This window comes from Peromyscus leucopus, unplaced genomic scaffold, assembly GCF_004664715.2.
Source record: "Peromyscus leucopus breed LL Stock unplaced genomic scaffold, UCI_PerLeu_2.1 scaffold_334, whole genome shotgun sequence".
Classification (NCBI taxonomy): domain Eukaryota; kingdom Metazoa; phylum Chordata; class Mammalia; order Rodentia; family Cricetidae; genus Peromyscus; species Peromyscus leucopus.
Window position 1 is genome coordinate 25,073 of NW_023505216.1, and position 22,305 is coordinate 47,377.

A 22,305-nucleotide genomic window follows, 5' to 3' on the forward strand; every position below is an offset into this window, starting at 1 on the left:
ATGACATAGGCCCTTGAGATGGCTCAGTATGCAAAGACACCCACTGTTACATGGTATAGTTGACCATACCTTTGGTCCCCAATCTCAGGAGGCAGAGGCAGGCAGGTCTCTGTGAGCTCAAGCAAGCCTCATCTGCACAGTGAGTTGCAGGCCAGCTAGGGTTATGTACTGACGCACTGTCTCAAAAACATACATACATACATAAAGCCCTAACAACAACAACAACAAAAAACAAAGTTGAGTTTGATCCCTGGAACTCAGGTAAAGATATCTTCAAATCTCCACATATGCACCAGGGCGCTGCTCTCTTATCACCCTCGTTATATACAAAACACACACACACACACACACACACACACACACACACACACACACCAATAAAATTTTAGATTCAGTAGCTAAGAGTACTTGATGTTCTTGCAGAGGACCCAAGTTCAAATCCTAGCACCCACATGGTGATTCAAAGCCATCTCTAACTCCATTAGAGACATGGTTTTCTCTTCTCTTCAAGCACCTATGTGGTCCACATGCAAGCAAAACATTCCTACACTAATATATAAATCTAAAAAAATAAAATAAGATGGGGGAGGGGCCAAGGCCGACAGTTGCCCGCCTTTGGTGGCCACATGCTTGAGTGCACGCACACATTCCTACGGAAACACAACAACGAGCTTCCGACCGTGCTAACGAAGAGCTCCCCGTGTTGTTTGGTTCCCCTTGGCAACCTACTCACACTCCAGCCACCAAAGAACAATTATTCTAGAAGAACCTGTGTTTCTGATGGAGGAACAAGCTCTCTCGATGCCTCCCACTTGAACACGTTTGTGTTCATATGGCTACTTGCACATAAAGACATTGGTTACCGTGAAAACTGTCTTTATTTTTTGTTTTTTAGTTCCAGCTAAGAGCTTGTGGCCGTAATGATTAAGGTAGATTGTAAGAACCCTCTGGGAAAGATGGTCTATGTCAATTGCAACACTGTTAACACCATGGGCGACCTAAAGAAACTGACAGCACCCCAAATGGACACTTGCTGCATCAAGGTCAGAAGTCCTGTCTCAATGCTCCTAACAAAAAAAGTGGTACATGCTCTTTAAGGAGCATGTTGTCTCTAGGATCTTATGGGATCAGTGCCAGGATGGATCTGGAACTTCACTACCAACAGAGAGGAATACCTTGCCCTTAGATGCCCTTTATAAATTAACATGAATGGTCAGGCATGTGTATACATGCCTTTTTAATCCCATCACTGAGGAGACAGAGGCAGGCAGATCTAGTTCCAGGACAGCCATGGCTACACACGCGCACACACACACAAATCCAACATGAAAAAACAAAAACCAACCAACCAACCAAACAAACAAAAATCACATTAATAAGATCTTTAATGGGAGGTTATTTAGCTTGGGGGAACAAAAAAAGCCCTCTCGCTGGCTGTGAAGGTTAGTGAAGTCTCGGCAGGGAAAGAATGGTAGCTATATAACATCCACTTCCTCTCACCTGAATCTTCAGTTCCTTTAACGTCTGATTGGCTGACACCAGCAGTGCCTTCTCCCCTCGCACCTTTCTGTGCCTCGTGCTCCGCCGGATGACCTGCTTCTGGTAGGCCACGTAGCCCTGTTGAGACGTCTTCTGCCGCTTGGCACCTCCATTGCTCTGCAATAAGATTCCCAAGAGAAAACCTGTTTGGGATGTTCTTCAGGCAAACAGAAGCTAGATACAACTTGCTCTTGAAACCCTCTGACCCCCAACACAGTGAGTCCAAGACTCTACAGAGACTAGTAGCTTCACATACAGTGTGTGTGTGTGTGGGGGGGGGGGTGTAAAAATTAACTTTAAGGTGGCACATGCCTTTAATCCCAGCACTCGGGAGGGATCTCTGTGAGTTCGTGGCCAGCCTGGTCTACAGAGTGAGATCCAGGACAGGCTCCAAAACTACAGAGAGAAACCCTGTCTCAAAAACAAAACAAAACAAAACAAAACAAGGAAGGGAGGGAGGGAGGGAGGGAGGAGAGAGAGAGAGAGAGAGAGAGAGAGAGAGAGAGAGAGAGAGAGAGAGAGAGAAGAGAGAAAGAAAAAATTTTAACTGCCTCTAAGTAATTTAAATGTTTGGTATAAGAAACATTTAAAAGAAAGTTTCACCTCCAACCAAGAACAACAATAAATTACCAGTTGTGGTGACCTTCCTCTAGCTAGCACTTCAGAGGTAAGAAAGGGATTCTGAAGGCCAGCTTAGGGCTATACAAGGCCTGGGGCTGGGAGATGGCCATCACTGCCAAGCTTGACATTTAATATATTTAATCCAGCTCTCTTGCTGCCTCCCACTTGAAGGCAAGTGTGTGTGCGCACAGAGCTAAATATCACTTGCATGAGGAGACATCGGCTATTTATTGTCCCAGTTAAGAGGTTGTCACCACAATGATCAAGGCAGTTTGCAACAACCATCTGGTTATTCCCCAGGACCCACACAGTGCAAAATGTCTGACTGATCTCAACTGCATCCACACATATACACAAAATAAAACAAATGCATTAAAAAGTTGAAGTTAACCAAAAACAAAACACAAGCCAATAAATTGAAATTACAGGACTCTGTAAATAAATTCTAAGTTGTTTTATACATTTTCTTGCTTGAGTCATATCAGTGGTGGTGAGAGAAAAACTGCTTCAACTATAAAATAGTCTTGTGAAAACTGTTAAAAATAAGCATAAACCAATGCTCAGGCCCAACTTGCAATTTATAGAAATGTTGATCTAGAGTATAGACAAAATAGTTAAGAAAAAAAAACCTTGTCTAGATCGAAATCACCCAACGTCACACAGGCCATGCCAGTTTGATCAATCTGGGGTTGAGAGGGAGTTGGTGGACACAGGGAATAATGCCAGCTAGCTTCTCTGAAGCACACTATAAGCATCTCACTGGAAGCTGTGTTTACCTCTGGAATACACAGAATCAAGTATTTACAACATCATGATATTGTAACTGACCTGAACACTCACAGGAGTACAGGCCTATAAATGGGTATATGACACGGGCGGTACCAGTCTTCAGAAAAGAGAACAGCAAGGGGCCAAATGTTCTAGAACATTTTTTTTGGGTCTGTTTTGAAAGTGTCTCATTATGTAGGTTTGCCTTGAACTTGTTATGTACTCCTGGCAGTGGGTGAGCTTGTCTTCCCATAGCTGGGCTTAATATGTGGTGGCTCTCTACTTACAAATGCCTCAGAGGCTAACAAGAAGTCAAGTTTGCCTGTTATAGTGAAAGTGGGATTTTACAAAATGTCTTTTCTCTGGTTTAATTCTATCTGGATAAGATAACCGCAGCTTTCCTCTGGCTACCAAGATGTCACTGAGTGTCAATTGGAGTGAAAAGGGGTGCTGGGGCCACTGTGAACACATGTGTTTTGCAGTCTTAGCAAGGACCTGGTCTCACAAAGCTGGGCACTAGCAAGGCTCTGCCCACTCTCAGTCTGAGCTTCCACGCCCATGAATGTGATTCTAAGATTCAAAAGAAAAAGCTAGGCAGTTTATCAGTGTTGAAATCTGCATCCAAGGTGAATATTCTACTCAACTGTGAAAGAGGGTTATCTACAGACAGATGATATCTACTGCATAAACTCAAACTTACCTCATGCCTCACCCAGCAACTAACATCTTTTCAAATTGATTTTATGAGGATCTAAAAGCTTTTCCTGGAATTATTTTTCTTTAACTCATCTAAACCCACTAAACCCAGCACACTGGTTGTTGTTCTTTTTCCAGCCACTGGTTTTAAAGGCTTTCAGTTACCTAAGTGATATCCACTGAGTGTATCATTAACCTGAATTTTAGATAACACGGAGAGAACTGGGTTGATCTGGCTTAGAGAGGGAAGGGGATTTGCTCAACTCCATTAAGGAGCACTAAGGCCTCGATTTATGGCATGAATTTACGGCAGTGCAGCCAACCACACCACGTTCTGAGAAAAAGGAAGGGGGCGGGGAGGAGACATTCTGAAGATACTAGGTATCCCTAGGGACTAGTTACCATGCTCTAAACAGAGGGTTAGTATTGAGATCCCCACCCTGCTCTAAACCAAAAGTATTTAAAACATTCTAGAGTATTACAATATCCAAACATGGAGAAGGGAGATGGAAGAAAATTATAATGTGTACAAAATAATTATGGCGTAAAAAGCAATGTTCTCCAACATTCTGCATCATCATATTTGTACACGTGAAATCTGTTGCTATCCACAACTGAGACAGAAATTCCACGTCCACCTGAAACATTGCTGTGGTCATGACCACAGTGAATAAAACGGGATGTGCATAGAAACAGTCTGCCTTTCAAAGTCTGAATCACATGGAAATGTGGAGTTTGCTAAACAGCTCTTAGGAGGAAAAGTAAAGCTGGAAACAAAGAGCAAACTTAGGTCTGCATTAGAGCCAGGCAGAGTGGCCACACCAGCAGCCCCAGTGCTCTGGAAACCAAACAAGACAACTATGGGATCAAGGCCAACCTTAGTTAGGTGGCACATGCAGGGCCAGCAAGACTGTGTCTCCAAAGGGAGAACAGAGACAAAGAAAACTTACTCCTTCATCACAGGAGACATGACAACAGACACCAACACAGATCTTAATAGGGCAAGAGGGCACCTCAGTTAGAAAACTCTCAAACTGAACCCAGCATTACCACAGAATGCACCAAAGCCACCAGCCACCAAGCTTAACAAAGGAAACTAAAATGGGCCCGCCCACTGTCAGAGGGTGGGGCCTAAAACTGCGGTTTTCTTCCTTCATGGGTTTTGTTCTGTTTGTTTTTTTTTTTTTTTAAGGTTACAGATTCTAACAAGGCATGGATAACAAATACTGGCATATCCTTCCACACACTGGGTAACTATAAGCAACATTTACCTTGAGGTAACCAAGACTTTAAGACTATAATTTATTTATATTGTATGTGAGTGCTCTGCATATATACCTGCATGCCAAAAGAGGGGCATCAGGTTCTATTAAACATGGTTGTAAGCTACCATGTGGTTGCTGGGAATTGAACTCAGGACCTCTGAAACAACAGCCAGTGCTCTTAACCACTGAGCCACCTCTCCATCCCAACTGGAGATATTAAGAATAAAGCAGCTGCCAGTCAGTGGTGGCACACGCCTTTAATCCCAGCACTCTAGATTTAGAGGCAGGTGGATCTCTAGTTTGAGGCCACCTTGGTCTATAAGTGAGTTCCAGGACAGCCAGGGCTACACAGAGAAGCTCTGTCTCGAAAAAACTGAAACTCAAGCAGCAATATCAGTTTGTGTGACAGACTAGCAAGTCCAGAGACCGTTCTGTGATGAAGAAGGCAGAGGACCATTCCAACAGGGGTGGAGCAGAGTGTAATCCAACTACTCTCTTAGGATAAAGATACTCTAGCTACTAAAAGCCAAAAACATCAAGTAGAAATCCCAAGGTTTTTAAAGGATGTGGGAGCACACACATTAAACGTGGCAGAGGGAGGATTCGAGGCCCAGGAGAGGGAGGGGCAAAGGAAGACAAGGATCTCATGAAATTTGAACCCAGTCCAGCCAGGGACACAATGTAAACCCCTGTTAAAAAAAGAAAAAGAATAAGGAGGGAGGAGGGAGGAGTAGGACTGAAGGTGAGGTGTGGCAGCTGCAGAGATGACTGGGGTAAAAAAGCACTTCCTGTTCTTCTAGGACCCACAATTGGCTCCCAGCATATTACTAAGAGGCTCACAACCACTTGCAACTCCAGTTCCATGGATCTAGTGCTCTCTTCAGGCCTCTGTGGGTACCGGCACTCACATGGTGCATAAGTATATGCACTCAAAAATATACATATACATAGCTTTCTTAAAATGTATACAGTGTTCTATAGAATATAAAAGGAACACAGTCATCTATTTGTTTTCCAGAAGCCAGAAGCTCATCCACATTTCCATCCATACTTTTTTAGAATAGTTTTCTACACGTTAGAAGAAATTTTAACAGGAGCCACCCTTTGGGCTTTGTTTTGAAACAGTCTTGGTTCACAGAGTAAGCTCCAGCACAGCCAGGGCTATACAGAGAAATACTGTATTTAAAAAAACAAAACAAAAACTCCAAAACCCCCATAATTACACATCGTACCAAGATATGCATGTGTCCTCTTTCAGTATTCTGCCCAAAGTGGCCTTAAAGTCCCAGGTGGACAATCCTACTGGGTGGTCTTAGTCACACTGCCTTGTTCAGCACTTTTTGTTTATTTGCTTGTTTTGAGACAGGGTAGACCTGTTCTGGAACTCTTCTAAGTAGACTAGGCTGGCCTCAGACACACAGATATCCACTAGCCTCTACCTCCAGAAAGAATGCTCCACCATATGCACCACCATAGCCACCACACCTAGCTACTTTCTTAAATGAATTCTGGAGGGTATGTAGTCGTGTGTGTGTGTGTGTGTGTGTGTGTGTGAGAGAGAGAGAGAGAGAGAGAGAGAGAGAGAGAGAGAGAGAGAGAGAGAGAGAGAGAGAGAGATTGGAAATTAGGAGAGCTGCAGCATGCTACAAAACCTAAAGAACACAAAATTTCAGGACAAGTGAAAAGAGGACCCAGAACAATATCCCAAATCAGGAAGAGATGCCTGGAGTGAAAGGCAGCATAACTGAGCTTCAATGCGTACTTGATTAAAGTCCGGGTCTTTCTCTCCATCTGGCTTAGCTTCTTCCTTGTCCTCTTCTGTCTCGGAACTACTCACATTCAACTCCGGAGCTGAGTCTTTCATCACCTGAATGCACCGGGAGCAGAGAGAAGTGTGTCAGGCCGTGGGGGAGCATGCGGTAGGGGTGGGGCTTTGGATCTGTGAGATGTGGTTGGACTGGGAACCAGGACCACCTTCTTTGCTCTTTAACTTCTTGTAGCCTAACCCTGTGGCCTCGCCACCTCTTTATTTATTTATTTATTCATTTATTTATTTATTTATTTATTTATTTATTTACTTTTTTGAGGCAGGGGTCTCACTATTCTATCTCTCGATGTAGACCAGGCTGGCCTTGAACTCTGCTGGGATTAAAGGTGTGCTTTACACTACAACCTGGCTGAGTTTTATTTTTAATTCTGTATTTGTATTTATTACATCAAATCTCCTAGAACTGGAGTTACAGGCTGTGACATAGAAACTGAGAAGCAGACAGAAAAAAGGCTCTTCTACATAACACCGTAGACACGGCCACTAATTTCAAATTAAACACTGGCTGCTACATAAATGGGCTGAAGATGAAAAGGTTTAAGGAGGGGAGGGGAGATGCTTATATTATGTTCCTTTTTTCAACAATGTTTGGAAATAAAGCCTTTTTTTTTAAAATCTGTAAAGTAGAACTCTACACCTTTAATGCATAATTTGGAAGGTAGCATTCTAAAATAATGTGCTTAGTAACTAACTGCCTTTAATTCTCTAAACCCTGGAGTCCATGGATAGACTTTCATGCTCTACTCTCAAAGTCAACAATGTTCTGAAGTCACACCTTTCAATTTCTCCCGCCCTTCAGATCAATGCTGAAGCCCAGTCTGGCTCTCCCCATCCTGCTATGCTCCCAACTATACTACCACCTCGTCTAAAGCCAACAGACAGAGCGATTTTAAGATTTATTTATTATGTAAACAGTGTTCTGCCTGCATGTATGCCTCCACACCAGAAGAGGGTACCAATTTTCATTATAGATGGCTGTGAGCCACCATGTGGTTGCTGGGAATTGAACTCAGAACCTCTGGAAGAGCAGCCAGTGCTCTTAACTGCTGAGCCATCTCTCCAGCAAAACAGCAAATTTTTTAAACGAGAAGGCAGACACACTGGAAATTCTCCTACTCTTTTCAACTGTCCAAGTTCAACTCTTACTGGGCAGAAATTACTTTTCCTACTCATTGCCACAAGAACTGGTACCTTTTTGTTGTCCACAACTTTATGGACATAGATGGTAGCTTGGGTATATTCTCGAAGGTCCCTCTGCTGCTGGCATAGCAGGCCTTCTCTGCAATCTGGACAGAGATCTAGAAAAGAGTAGAGCGGAAGCAACTGAAGAATCGTTACAAAAACCCACATCAGGAACTACACATTGTATTCATTAATTGATGTGCTGGGCTGCATGCAAATGAGGAAATCTGTGTACTGTCTGTAACTAAATGTTCAGATGATGACAGCTCACAAGTCTGCCATGCCAGAAGCATCTGAGCTGCTCTATAATAGTCAACATTAATGGATGATGGACCCTCCCCTTCCCCCTTTGAAACTGTCAACATTTAATGAAAGAAACCAAAAGCAATATGAAAACTTACTAGGCTCAGAAATATACTGTGTTTCAGAAGAGTCTCCCACTTCAATTCTTGTGATTTTAATTACTTTATCCACAACAAAGAGCTTTTGAATCATTTGCCATTCACTGGGCCATATGAGAGCTATACTGTGCAAAAAAAAAAACAAACAAAAAACAAAAAACAAAAACCAATATGCCTTAAGACACGAGGAGATTGATAGAGCAAAGACCCTACAACAAAATCAATACCACCGACAATTTACAGCAAATTAACAGGAGGGGAAACTCATCAGATCCAGTGGTACTTTATGAACAGGTTTGATAGCAATCAACACTCACAAGCTGAATAAAGTCAGACACAGAAGAATATGTACAGGATAAGGCCGTCTATAGAAAACGCATTAAATATACAATATAATTAAAAGTGCAATACATTCAACTTTGCACACATTAATCCTGGTTTGAGTTTAAGCCAAAGTCTCAAGATGTGGCTGAGGTTGGCCCAGAATTTATGATTGTCCTGCCTACGTTTCAGTATGCATCTTTTAATAGGATGATGTTCTGAGACAGAGGACTAAATTTTGATAATAGTTACTGCAAGACAGAGAGAGAAGAAAATGGCAATAAGAAAGAAGGAAATGAAGTACTTAGGGCCTTGAAATTGTACTTGAGTTTTCTAATTGACTGCTGGATTATGGTTATGCACCACCACACCTGGATGATGGTAGTGCTGGGTATCATCCCAGTTTCTGCCATGTGCTACACCAGCACTCTAGTGACTCAGCTCCATCCCCAGCTAAAAACATACAGTTCCTAAATGTCTAATGGTCACAATTGGCAACACAGTAACAGAAGGAGTGAGTTCCTTTAAATGACCTCCAAACATTTAAATATATATATGGAAACTATAGTCCAGCATCATCCCAGGGGATTTTTTAATTCTGATATTTACTTATTATGTGCTGCAGGGGGCCAGCCTCCTTCTCTTCTCTCTAAAGGTTGACAGCTGTAGAAAAAGACAACTATTAGGTGTGTGCAAAAGCAACTACGGTTTTTGCATTGCTGAAACTGCCATTTGATATGAGGAAACATTTTTAATTAATGTGGTAATGTCATACATCATTTGAATGTACATTTCTTCACTTTGTATTTTGCTAATGACTTGTTATCAATTTTATGTTTATTTTATACTATGGAAATGATGTTACACAAAAAAAAACAGATTCAAGCAATTTTCTTTTTATGGGTCCTAAAGCACCAGAGAAAACTTCCAATAATAAAACATAGCATTTGTTCAACGAACTGCTAAGAACGTACAGTGCAGTGGAAATTCAAAAGGAATTAAGAGCCCTGAAGGTGAGTACAGTAGCTGGCTGTCGGTTGTTGACAAGGAAGGACTCACTCACTGAGGTTGACCCTTCTGAGTAGTCAGAAGATGCCAATGAACTCAGTGTGCACTATTATTCTGCTATTTGAAGCCAACTGGAAAGTTGAAAAGGCTGGGTGATTGGGTGCCTTGTAAAGTTGGGGTGGGGGGGGAGGGGGTGGGGGGGTGGGGGGATGAGTGACTTTGTATTATTCTCTTATTTTATGCAATGAAGATTCATTTCTCAATCCAATTGTGATGTGCAACAAAATGTGGACTGTTTATGACAATTAGTAACAACCAGTTCAATGGCTAGTCTGAGAAATTTCAAAGCAAAATCTGCACTAAAAAGTCTGGTCACTGATGTCTGGTGCTGGTCTGATCCACTGCAGCTTCTGAATGCTGACAAAACCATCAGAACATACTCAGCAAATCAATGAGACCCACCAACAACTGCTGCTGCAACACCCACAGCCAGGATCAGTCAACAGAAAGGGCCGAGCTATCCATAATCCCAACCACAACTTCAAAAGCTCAATCAACAGGGCCAGCATCCAACAACTTCAACTGATTTCTGGCCGAATGACTACCACTCTCTTTCAAGCACCTTCACTTTTGTGGCAAAGAAACCCTTCCACTACCAGTAGGATGCAGAAAATGCTTTCTAAGAGTAAATTAAATCCTGAAGCACAGAGTTTTAGACTACTGGAAGACTTCTCATCAGTAAAAACATTTGTAATAGTTCCTAAATAGGATTAATAAAGATGTTTGAGCCTAGTTATGATTAAGAATTTCAGTCTGAAACTGCAATTCCTTTTGCACGAACCTAATACAACCAAGACTTCGCTGACTATGTAACTGGGAATGAAGTTGATATTGAGACTGACTGACCGCTGGAAACCAGCAAAGGAAAAGGTCCAGGCAACATGCTGATAGCGGGAGAATAAAGGACATGGACAAACTTTCCCTGCGTGAAAAAGTTGTCATTTTAAAGACAAGTGTCCAGTCATAGGTCATATTTAGAAGGAATACAGTGAAGTAGTTTAGCGCATTCCCAACAGACTTCCATGCTACACAAGAACCCCCTAACCACACTTTACTACTGGGGACAGACAGCCACGCCAAGAGAAGAAACTCACAGTTTCGAATCTTCTTTGGTGAGGGAAGGAAATGTAAACATGAGTCCTCCATGCGGACACAGAAGGGCAGTGTTTCCAATGGATGACACAGGAGTAGACCTTGCAGGCTTTCTATTTAAACAAGACAAGAGGTAAATGAAGAGATATCTTTATTATTTATTTATTTATCTCTCTCTCTCTCTCTCTCTTTTTTTTGGTATTTGTTTTTTGAGACAGTCTTACTATTTAATTTTGGCTGGCCTGGAATTTTGTAGACAAGGCCTGACTTGCCTCAAAATCAGAGATTTCCCTGCCCTATCTCCCAAGTGTTGGGATTTCTGTACCACCATGCCTGGAGAGATATTAATTTGGGGGAAAAAAGTTTTCATGTGTGCATGGGGGTGAAGATAACATGCTTCATATGTGGACAGGAACATGTGTGTAACTGGTACTCCTCCTCAGTGTGTGAAAACCCAAGGCTGATATCAGGAAGTCTTCATAACTTTCCCCTAGCTTCACCTATATGGTCTGGTCAACTAGCAAACTGACTCTGGAGACACCCAGGCTCTGCCTTCTGAGAACTGCATTACAGATGGGCCTCCGTTTGCTTGGATTCAGCAAATCAAAGACTTAGGCCATATGTTCTTATGCCGTGTATTTCCATAGACGGCAACATTTTATTTATTTAGGGTCTCACTGTGTAGCTCTGGCTGTCCTCAGACTCAGAGATCCGCTGCCTCTGCCTCCCAAGTGCTGGGACTAAAAGCTTGCACCACTACACCAGGCTCCACAGCGTTTCTGTTAATAATTTTAATCTAGAGATACATATAAATGGATATTACTAATTAATGTTTTGGGTTTAGTTATGTACCTTGATACAAAAGGAAAATCTGTGTATGCCAGGAAAAAGTAATCAAGAACGCACCATGAAGAGAACCCATGCAAATTTCCAAATGACCAGAGTCAACCCACAGAGAGGTAAGAAAGAAATTTCTATTTCTACCTAACAAACTTGCGCCATTCATCTAGAAAGAAGTGTGACACAATATAGAGAACGTCCGTATCCTGGAAACAAAAAGAAAAAGCACAATGTGTTACTTTCATCTTTACCCCTCCCCCCCTGAAACTTAAGGTGATTTTCTCTTTCAAATTCAAATCATCCTGGAACTAACTACTGAGCGCAGGTTCTCTCCTCAAACTCAGAATCACAATTTTCCTGCAGCCTCCCACGCAGCTGGAGCTACCATACCCAGGGTGAAGCACACAGTTTTCAACACAAAGCCCTTGTGGATTTAATAGTGTATCCCCCATTAAAGTTGTGCAATAAAATGGAAATGGTGAGCTGGTGTATCTCCTAATTAGGAAACAAAGTGAACAGAACAGAGCTGGGATGCTCTGAAACACATTTGACTGGGGCGTTTAGAGTTGTGGGACTTTTTTTCCTCTCTGTGGCAATCACGGTACCTCTGGCCAGTTACTGAGACACGGTCTGTTTTTGTCCTGGAACAAATTCGGGAGTGAGGTCTTCTGTTCGTTTGCGATCATTTTATGTAAGGCTTCATTTTCTTCCCCTTCTCGTTCCAAAATCTGAAAAGATGGAAGCAATAAGCTGTCTCTCATTGACAGCAGGTTTCCCCCCACCTACACACCTACACCTACACACCTACACCTACACACCTACACACCTACAAACACCTACACACACACACCTACACACACACCTACACACACACACCTACACACACACACACACACACCGTTCCCAGGGGCCGTGTACCTTGCATTGTGAGCAGCACTCTTTGTAACTTGGGAACTCAGGAGCCTTGGGGAAGTACTGCCGCAGTTTGCTCCAAGCCTCTTGAGAAACGAGCCTCCTTTCATTTTCAGATATGCTTAAGCCCCCTAAATTAAGAGAAAGAATTTACTTAAAAACAAGGATAAAAGTCCACATCTATTTCTTAAACATTTTAAAAGTATATATTACTTATTTATTTATGTGTGTGCCTGTGTGGATGTGCCACAGCACATGTGTGCAGATCACAAAAACTTACAGGAGTCAGTTCTCTACTTCTACCTTGTGGGTCTTTGGGGTCAAAGGCAGGTGGGTCAGGCTCAATCCCAAGCACCTTTGCTCAGAGCCACATCATTCTCTAATCCCTGTTCTCTATCCTCTGGAGAGTAAGTGCTCTCTTCCTTTTACTTAGTAACCTCTGGTTCATGTGAGTTTCAGCACTGGCTCCAGCTGCACTGCCAGCATGAGCACACACAGGCTAACACACACGCTAAATGTTGAATTTCATTGTTCTTCAGGCTGCCACCCACTTTAGGATCTGAGCCACTCCCTCACCCCCACAGGGGTTAGGAGCACTTCAGCTTCACCCACACACAAAGCTCCTAATTCCCTTAAAAGACGTTGCTTGACTTCTAAAAGCATCTTGCAATGTATGGACCTCAGACTGCTCTCTTTAAATTAAAGTTAAGCAATAAGGCAATATCCTGACTAGTCTACACTCTTGCCATTCAACCTCCGACTCTGTTCCCTATGTGCAATTGGTTTGGGCTTTTTCTTTTACATTTTCGTTTATGTGTTTGGCTGCTTTGCCTGCATCTATGTCTGTGCACACATGGGTGCCTGATGCTGATGGAAGGCAGAAGAAGGCAATCAGTGCTCTTAACCTCTGAGCTATCTCTCCTGCCCATCTGGCTTCCTTGGAGCAAGATGTTATCCATGTGACTCAGGATGGCCCTTTAACTTCCTGTGCTGGGATGACAGGTGTGGGATATCGCTCATCCTGCAATTACTTTTGAAAAATCCTCCAGATGTTCAAATATCAAAAGGACAAGGGAAGAATACTGGACATGGCCACTCTGCCATTACCCTGATGTCAGGAGGGCTATGATCAGAACCACAGTAATTTCAGTGAGCCTCCTGGTTTTACTGTTCATTCACATACAGTCAGCTTATCAGGGACATTTCCCGGACTTAACTTCTGTTTTGTTTTGTTTTTTTCCCAGATATTTCAAAGTACAACAAGAGTGAAGCGGGATGACTGACATGGGTCTCAGACTCACATGAAAGCTGTTTTCACACCCAGTCACCAGGCGCCTACAGCGATGCAGCCACATTCACAGTCAAGAGGGAATGCACTGGAGCAGCACAGCACTGAGTAACAAAGCTGTCTTTGCCATGCCCAGGACTAATAACACAAAAGTCATCTTTTTGAAGTAACTCTACCCCTCCATGCTTCTGGTCCTTTGAATATCTCAAGGAGTATCTTAAGCAAAGTGTGGCCAGGCAGATCTCTGAGTTCAAGGCCAGCCTGGTCTACAGAGCAAGATCCAAGACAGGCAGCAAAGCTACACAGAAAAACTCTGTGGGGGTGGGGGTGGGGGTGGGGAGCATGTAGAAGTGAACTCCTGTAAGAGTATAACATGGGGGTTGATAGTCTACACCTTTAATCCCAGCACTCAGGAAGCAGAGGCAGGTGGATCCAGGCCAGCCTGGCCTACAGACTGAGTTCAAGGACAGCCAGGGTTACACTGAGAAACCCTAGCAAAACACAAAACAAAACAAAGCAAAACACAAAAGTATAATATGCTGGGCTGGAGACAGGTTAGGAGACTACTCTTCCAGAGGTCCTGAGTTCACTTCCCAGCACCCTCATGGTGATTCACAACATCTGAGGAGGACAAAGGCTCAAGGTCAGCCTCTGCTACAGCACTGTCTGGAGGTGGTGGCAGGCAAGTCCTCTTCTAAAGTTCACCCTCCTCCAACCTGGCCCCTGGTCTTCCTCTCTGTCCCTGCTGCAGATCCAGGATATACGCAATATAGTAAGTTGGCAAAAAGTCAGAAGTAACCAGAAGGATAGGCAAGACCAATGAGCAGATAAGACATGTGACATGCAAGCCTGCCAACCTGAGTTCCACCTTGGAAATCGTGTAAAGGCTGAAGGAAAAGCTGCCCCACTTCATAATAAATAAAGTTTACAAAGCTAAGAACAAACTTTTAAAAAGAAGGACCCAGAACCAGGGAAGAGCACTTAGCCGTTAAAAGAATGTACTGTTCTTGCAGAGGGCTGGAGTTTGATTCCCAGCATGAACATCAGGCAGCTTAACCACCTGTGACTCCATCTCCAAGAGCTCCAATGCTCTGGCCTCTGTGGACACCAGCACTTTAACACAGACACGTGTTAAAAATAACATAAAGGGGGCTGGAGAGATGGCTCAGTGGTTAAGAGCATTGGTTGCTCTTCCAGAGGACCTGAGTTCAATTCCTAGCACCCACATGGTGGCTCACAACCATCTGTAATAGGATCTGATGCCCTCTTCTGGCCTCAGGCATATATGTAGAGCACTCATACAAAATAAATAAATAAATAAATAAATAAATAAATAAATAAATAAATAAATAAATAAATAAATAAAATAACATAAAACCGCAACAGGATTTACTATGCTACAGAACTGCCTCAAAAGATCTGGTGGGGGCCCCCAGAGGCTGAGACGGGATTTAAAACCCAGTCTAGCCTGCTATAGCACCTAAGAGCTGAGTCACGGGGATTAACTTCAGTTTAAAACGACCCACAGCTATTGAGCTTTCTCAATAAATAAATGAAGGGAAGGGAGGAAGGGAGGGAGACAGAGAGAGAGGGAAGGAAGGAACTGAACCTATGGCACTGCCTTGGTTGGCTTAGAACTTGTTATGTGGACCAGGATGGCCTCTATCTAATAGAGAAGATCTCCCTCTGCCTCCTGAGCGCTGAATGCTGAGATTAAAGGGATGCTCTACCACATCCAGCAAAAGAAAACGCCAACCCACCCCGTACCCCACAAGCACATGTAATTCAGCTCTGTAAACACTGACTGATACAGACACTCTCTAAGTTCAATGTAAGCTTATAGTACAAAGAATGAGTCTTTTTAAAAAATAAGCAGAAAATTATACAACACTATTAATCTCCGAGGTAGTTAATTCTTAGCTTCCTGTGTCTCATAGACAATGAATGTCCTCCTCTAACTGCACATATAAAACCAAAGCCACAGAGTTGACATGATCAAGTCCTCGGCCCTGAGGGTGGAAGAGCTGAACACAGGTGAGCCCTCTTCCTGCATACAGTCTCCCAACAATGATCACAGGTCTGCACTTCCAGGTAAGGGAAAGAACTTCCAGAGCACAAGCACTGCCAATGAATGTACTGGGACCACACCAATGCAAGAGTACTGAGCATCTGAAAACCCTACAACAGAGGGCCAAAGCTACCTAATAAAAGTGCATAGCATCCTGGAAGCTAGAACGAGCTCTGAAATATCTATAAAAAGAATCTTCAGAAGGTGTGCCGGCATATACCTATAATCCTAGCACTTGGGAAACAGAGGCAGAAAAATTGCAACCTGGACTACATAATGAAACCCAAACAGACCTTTAGGAAAAGGGTAGAACAAAACATGACAGGAGCTGATGCCAAACGGACAATAGACGTGAGCTTCCAGCTTACCATGAGGACACAGGATGTCTTCATTAAAATTTAATTCCTCCTCCTCTTCTTTCTTTTCTTCCTTTGATTCATCTAATCAAAAGAAAGACAATTACAGCTCTGGCTGTTGTAGTTAGAAGTTCAAAGCAGTAGAACTTTAAGCAAAGTCTGAAAAATCAACCCAACTGAGACTTCTATAGCTGTGCAGAGGACTATGCTTCCTTTCCTTAAAAGGGAAAGAGGAAAACCTCAGTGACAGTTAATGATTTTGAAGAGTTGTTGTGTACTACACTGTAATGCCAGCACTGGGGACAGAGGAGGTGAAAAGATTAGGGACAGCTTGACCTGTGTGGGAATTTGTCTCTGTGGAGCCCTCGCTGTCCTGGACCTAGCTCTGTAGACCAGGCGGCCTCAAACTCATGGAGATCCACCTGACTCTGCCTCCCGAGTGCTGGGATTAAAGGTGTGCGCCACCACCGCTCGGCTAATTTTATTATAAAAAGGGAAGGAAGTTGTCTTTAGAAAGAAAAAAGGAAAGGAAATAACAGAAAAGAAAAGAGAGTCACACTAAGGAGCCAGAAGGCAGGTAGATCTGAGTTTAAGTCCAGCCTCTACAGAGTGATTTCCAGGTCGGCCAGAGCTACACAGAGAAACCCTGTCTGGAAAATCAAAACAATCTGAAATTTACACATCCTAGCCAAGTGCCTTCTACATGTCATGCGTCATTTTCATCTCCCACCCCTTAGGGGTTGAACAGAAACTTTAATATGAAGTATGTATGTGATGTTTAGGAAGTCTCTTACTGTCAACACCTCCCTGTCCTTGCCTGTCTACACTGTCACTACATAAATCTTTGATAACCATTTGGAGACTGGTTTTTCAAAATGGCTTTTTAGCACACTCAGTCTACATAAAGAACATTTAAGTCGGGCGGTGGTGGCGCACGCCTTTAATCCCAGCACTCGGGAGGGAGGCAGAGGCAGGCGGATCTCTGTGAGTTCCAGGAAAGGCGCAAAGCTACACAGAGAAACCCTGTCTCGGGGAAAAAAAAACATTTACTGCCAAGTGTGGAGGTCCACACCTATGATCTCACTACTTGGGAGGGGAAGGCAGGAGGGCTCTAAGTTTAGTGTCAGCCTGGGATATGTGGCTCCCCATTGAAGTGGAGATGTTACAAGTTATTTAAAACGCTTAAACAGTAAGTGTCATACAATAGTAGACCACTTACTCAGCATGTGCAAGGCTTTGAGTTTGATTCCCAGTGTGTCAAAACAACAGAACAGAGCCGGGCGGTGGTGGCTCACGCCTTTAATCCCAGCACTTGGGAGGCAGAGGAAGGCGAATCTCTGTGAGTTTGAGGCCAGCCTGGGCTACCAAGTGAGTTCCAGGAAAGGCGCAAAGCTACCTAGAGAAACCCTGTCTCGAGAAAAAACAAAACAAAAACAAAAACAAAAACAGAACAGACCCATGCCCCACAAAAGCCTCAATAGAAAACTGGGCCTGAGAAGAACATAGTCAGACACATTCCACCATCTGTGTCACTTCTTGAATGTAAGATGGTAACCTCAATTTGGGAAAGGTAAGTGTCAACACCAAGTTAATCTCATGTATCAGACTAACTCCTTAGTCGTCCAGGAGCCTGTACCTATCGAGCAGTACATGCTAATTACACTCATAGCTGGCGCTCTGACCTGCTGGAAAAACTGGAAGTATACTGGACATCCCACGGCACAACACATAAGAATGCTCACTCCCAGTTAGTGCACTCATACAATGCCTTTGCAGCCCGAGGTCAAAAGAGCTGCCTGTACTGGTCTATGCAATGCCAGAGGGTTCTTGCCTCCTGGCAGGGACTGGGGGGTGGGGCACACTGCTACATTTATGTACTTTAAGCTTCAAAAATTCTGAGGCTGAGTATGGTGGTGCACACTTTTGATCCCAGCAACCTAGAGGCAGAATCTAGAGTTCAAGACTGGCCTGACCTACACAATGAGTTCCAAGACAGGCAGCGCTACATAATAGAGAGATCCTGTCTCAAAACAAAAATACCACCCCTCAGGAAAAAAAATGGAAGAGGATTGAAATTAGGCCTATTACAGGAAAAGCAACATGAAAAATATTTGAGCTAGCACAGCATGAATAGATATTTCTATTTTCCATGCCTGCATAAAAGAAGAACTGATGTATGAAGAGCTCCAAATTAAAAGGGGTGGGGGTGTGGAGAGATGGCTCAGGTTAAGAGCACTGCTTGTTCTTCCAAAGGTCCTCAGTTCAATTTCCAGCAACCACATGGTGGCTCAAAACCTTCTGTAATGAGATCTGGCGCCCTCTTCTGGGCTGCAGGGATATGTGCAGACAGAACACTAAACATAAATAAATCTATTAAAAAAAAAAAAGAAGAAGAAGAAGCCGGGCAGTGGTGGGGCACGCCTTTAATTCCAGCATTCAGGAGGCAGACACAGGCGGATCTATGTGAGTTTGAGGCCAGCCTGGGCTACCAAGTGAGTTCCAGGAAAAGCGCAAAGCTACACAGAGAAACCCTGTCTTGAAAAACCAAAAAAAAAAAAAAAAAAAAAGAAAAAAAGAAAAGGGTGTGTGCTAAGTCATGTGACAGCAAGGGTTTTCAAATGATGGGAGCACACAACTGAAATCAATGCTCCGCCCTTGAGTCACAGAGAACAATCTTTCCGATTAAATTTTATGCACATGGGTGGGTGTACAAGGAAGTCAGAAGAGGGCATCAGATGCCCTAGGACTGGAGGTGACAGACAGTTGTAAGCTACTGTGTGGGTGCTAGGACTTGAACCCAGATCCTCTGGAAGAGAAGCCACTGTTCTAACTACTGAACCATCTCTCCAGACCAACAGATTATTTGAAACAACAGAAAAACTGCAGATCATGGTGGGGCACCTACAGTCCCAGCACTTGGGAGGCAGAGGCAATCTTTGTCAGTTAGAGACCAGCCTGGTGTATAGTGAGTTCCAGGTCAAACAGGGCTACAGTCAAACTGTCAAGAAAAAGAAAAGAAAATCTAAAATTTGAAAATACACAGCCCAAGAGAATGGAAATACAGCTAAGCAGTCGACAGCATGCTCAGTGTGGGTGAGCTTTGTCCCTCCACCCATTCAAGACAGGGCTGGAGCACCTCTCTAAAAGGAGCATCACTTGGGAATCCCATGGTAAGTTTAAGAAATATATATATATATATATATATGCTGTAATGCATAGCCAGGCACAGTGCATATCTGTAACTACAGCAGTAGAGTGAGGCAGGAAGTCCCATGCCAGCCGGTGCTATATAGTGAGTGTGACAGTCTGACTAAAAAAAAAAGGGGGGTAGGGGGGTGGGGGGGGTGGCAGGGCAGCCCTATAATCCCAGCCCTGGGGATTAACTTCATCAGAAGTTAAAGGTCATGCTCAGCTTTACAGTTGACAGCAGCTTGGGCTACATAAGACCTTACCTGTAAAAAATTTAAAAAATACATGATTTCAACAAAGTTTAAAAATTTGAAATAAAGCCAGGCAGTGGTGGTGCATGTCTTTAATCTTGAGAGGAAGAGGAAGAGGCAGGCGGATTTCAGTGAGTTACACAGAGAAACCCTGTCTCAAAACAACAACAACAAAAATGCAAGTATGCAAATGTCAGTGTCTGGGAATAAAATCAACAGAACTGGAGGGTAGTGCAGAGGGACTCGCCAGCTCGTGTGAGGCCTGGGTTCCAGGCTCAGTAGTGTAAAATACCAACACCGGGTGTAGGCATGTGAAAATAACTATTCACAATCACTAACTACACCGCACTACTGAGCCCAACCAACCTCAAATTAGTAACAGACAGAATCACAGGTCTTCCGACATTCTAAATATTCTAATTTCCTTTGGTATCTGTTTTCTGGTAAGTGTACAATAACGTGATTTCCTGTCTGAAAGCAGGGCTTAAAAAGAATGGACAAGCAATAAGCTGTCCAAATCCTGCCCTCCTTGAGGCAGTGCAGAGGTCACACGGTCAATGGCTGCCATCGTAAAGCTCAACAGCCTGCAGGTTTCTGGAGCCCATTATCCTTTGAGGCTGGAGCAGAACTGACATGAACCCTGCACGTGACTAACTAGCTGGCACCTGAGCCCAGAGCTCATTGCTATAAAGGAGACGCCCCCGGGAATCTCAAAAGCTTGAACATCTATTATTTGCCCTTAGCTGTTTCTGAGACCTTGAGACTTCATAAATGTCTTAACATACATGGGCATAAATTTTTATTAAGGCATTTTAACTGAAAATGAAAGTTGAAGAGCTGGGACCTAGTGGTTCCCACAGAGATCATGAGCAAGCAGAGGACAGTTCCTCTGCCACAGGCTCCTCATCAGGCACCCCAAATTGGTGGGGACCACAGTGCTGCTTTGCCATGGAGACTCGTTGGAAGTCTGCAAGCACACATGAATCCCCATGTTCAAGAAAAGGCTAGGCACACAAATGTGCAGTACACAGACAGCAGCTGCTGAGGTGGTGGGAGGCACCCTGTGCACAGAGAGCAAAGCCCCCGCCCCCAACACACAAACTGCAAAGGCTCTAACTCTGCAAGTGGGCGCCCCCTCCCTCACCTTTATTGAAGGGGCTCCCGTTCATCTTCCCGTTGCTTTGCTCCACCTCACCATCTTGCTCATCTAGTTGTTCAAGAGCCAGCTGGCGCCAGCTGCGTAAAGACGACTTTCCCACCCAGAATCCATCATTGCTGTGGAAAAAGAGAATGTTAAACCCTAGCAGCTGATTCCCAGTGTTCCCTCCTTTTCTATCTTTCCCCTGGAGCTCACAACTAAAATGACATAAACACTCTAACCAACTACTGTGCACACAGCTGTTTCTAATCCAACTCCTGATTGGACCACTTTCAGGCCTCACTGCTGAACTGCAGGTGTCTAAAACTTGGTTGCCATTTTAAATCTGGCTCTTTCTCGCGTCCATCAAATCCACTCCAATCACATCCAACCTTCTTCTATGTGATTAATGCTCTCAGCACACAGAGCTGTACCTTCAAGTTGGCACAGAGACACTTGGGTATGTATATACACCGGTACTGATGTCATACACATATATACTCAGGCCACAGAGCAGGCCTTGAAGAATGGACCCAAGGGGAGAGCAGGCTTAGGGCTGCTGGGGAAATACTAATAGGAACAAAGGACCTGAGCACAGCAAGCGCCATCACTTAATGACTCTTGGTTGGGGTGCTCTGTGGAGTGGGGTTCCACTCCACAGACTTCCAACACCCTGCATGTTTCTTAAGGACGACACACTGAGTGTCCCTTCTCAACATCACTCATCCTTGTAGAGTATGCACTACAAAATTTAGTTGTTTTTTGTTTTTTTTTTTTTTTTAAATTCTAGGGCTGGAGAAATGGCTCAGGTTAAGAACACTGACTTCTCTTCCAGAGGTCCTGAGTTCAATTCCCAGCAACCACATGGTGGCTCACAACCATCTGTAATGAGATCTGGTGCCCTCTTCTGGCCTGCAGACATACATGCAGAGAGAACATTGTATGCATAATAAATAAATCTTTAAAAAAAAAAACAACTTAAAAAAAATTCTAATTTAGCTGGGCAATGGTGGCACATCTAACACTTGGAGGCAGAGGCAGTTTGAGGCCAGCCTGGTCTACAGAGAATTCCAGGACAGCCAGAGTTATACAGAGAAACCCTGTCTCAAACAAAACAAAATTCTAGTTTAAGGGCTGGAAAGATGGCTCAGTGGTTAAGATCACTGGCTGTATTCTCAGAGGGCCTGAGTTTGATGGCGAGCACCCATATGGTGGCTCACAACTGTACTCTATTCCCCAGGGATCCAATGTCTGTTTGTAGCCTCTGTGGGCAACAGGCACACACAAGATCTACATGCAGACAAAACACCTACACACAAATAAAAGTTTTTAAATTACACTAAGAAATGTGTATATAGTGTGCTTTGGAATGTTTAAGGGTGCACAGGAGGTACATGTGCACATGTGTGTCTAGAGGTACAAAGTCAGGGGTCTTCCTCTTTATTTTCTGAGGAAGGGTCTCTTTACCCAGAGCTCAATGGG

General features: G+C 43.6%; 1 protein-coding gene and 1 pseudogene across 1 annotated transcript in view; one reads left to right on the forward strand and one right to left on the reverse strand.

Moving 5' to 3' along the window:
- Nucleotides 1–22,305, reverse strand: part of Usp48 (ubiquitin specific peptidase 48) — a 59,809-nt gene that overhangs the window by 14,830 nt on the left and 22,674 nt on the right. Inside the window, exons 13-23 of the mRNA XM_037201912.1 lie at nucleotides 20,830–20,960; nucleotides 16,258–16,329; nucleotides 12,540–12,664; nucleotides 12,227–12,349; nucleotides 11,766–11,827; nucleotides 10,784–10,894; nucleotides 9,231–9,284; nucleotides 8,301–8,425; nucleotides 7,909–8,015; nucleotides 6,652–6,756; nucleotides 1,501–1,656 (exon numbers count right to left, since the gene is read on the reverse strand). Of these exons, the coding sequence (XP_037057807.1) occupies nucleotides 1,501–1,656; nucleotides 6,652–6,756; nucleotides 7,909–8,015; nucleotides 8,301–8,425; nucleotides 9,231–9,284; nucleotides 10,784–10,894; nucleotides 11,766–11,827; nucleotides 12,227–12,349; nucleotides 12,540–12,664; nucleotides 16,258–16,329; nucleotides 20,830–20,960 (1,171 nt within the window). The remainder of the gene's footprint in view (nucleotides 1–1,500; nucleotides 1,657–6,651; nucleotides 6,757–7,908; nucleotides 8,016–8,300; nucleotides 8,426–9,230; nucleotides 9,285–10,783; nucleotides 10,895–11,765; nucleotides 11,828–12,226; nucleotides 12,350–12,539; nucleotides 12,665–16,257; nucleotides 16,330–20,829; nucleotides 20,961–22,305) is intronic.
- On the forward strand, nucleotides 921–1,186 carry LOC114697204 (annotated as a pseudogene).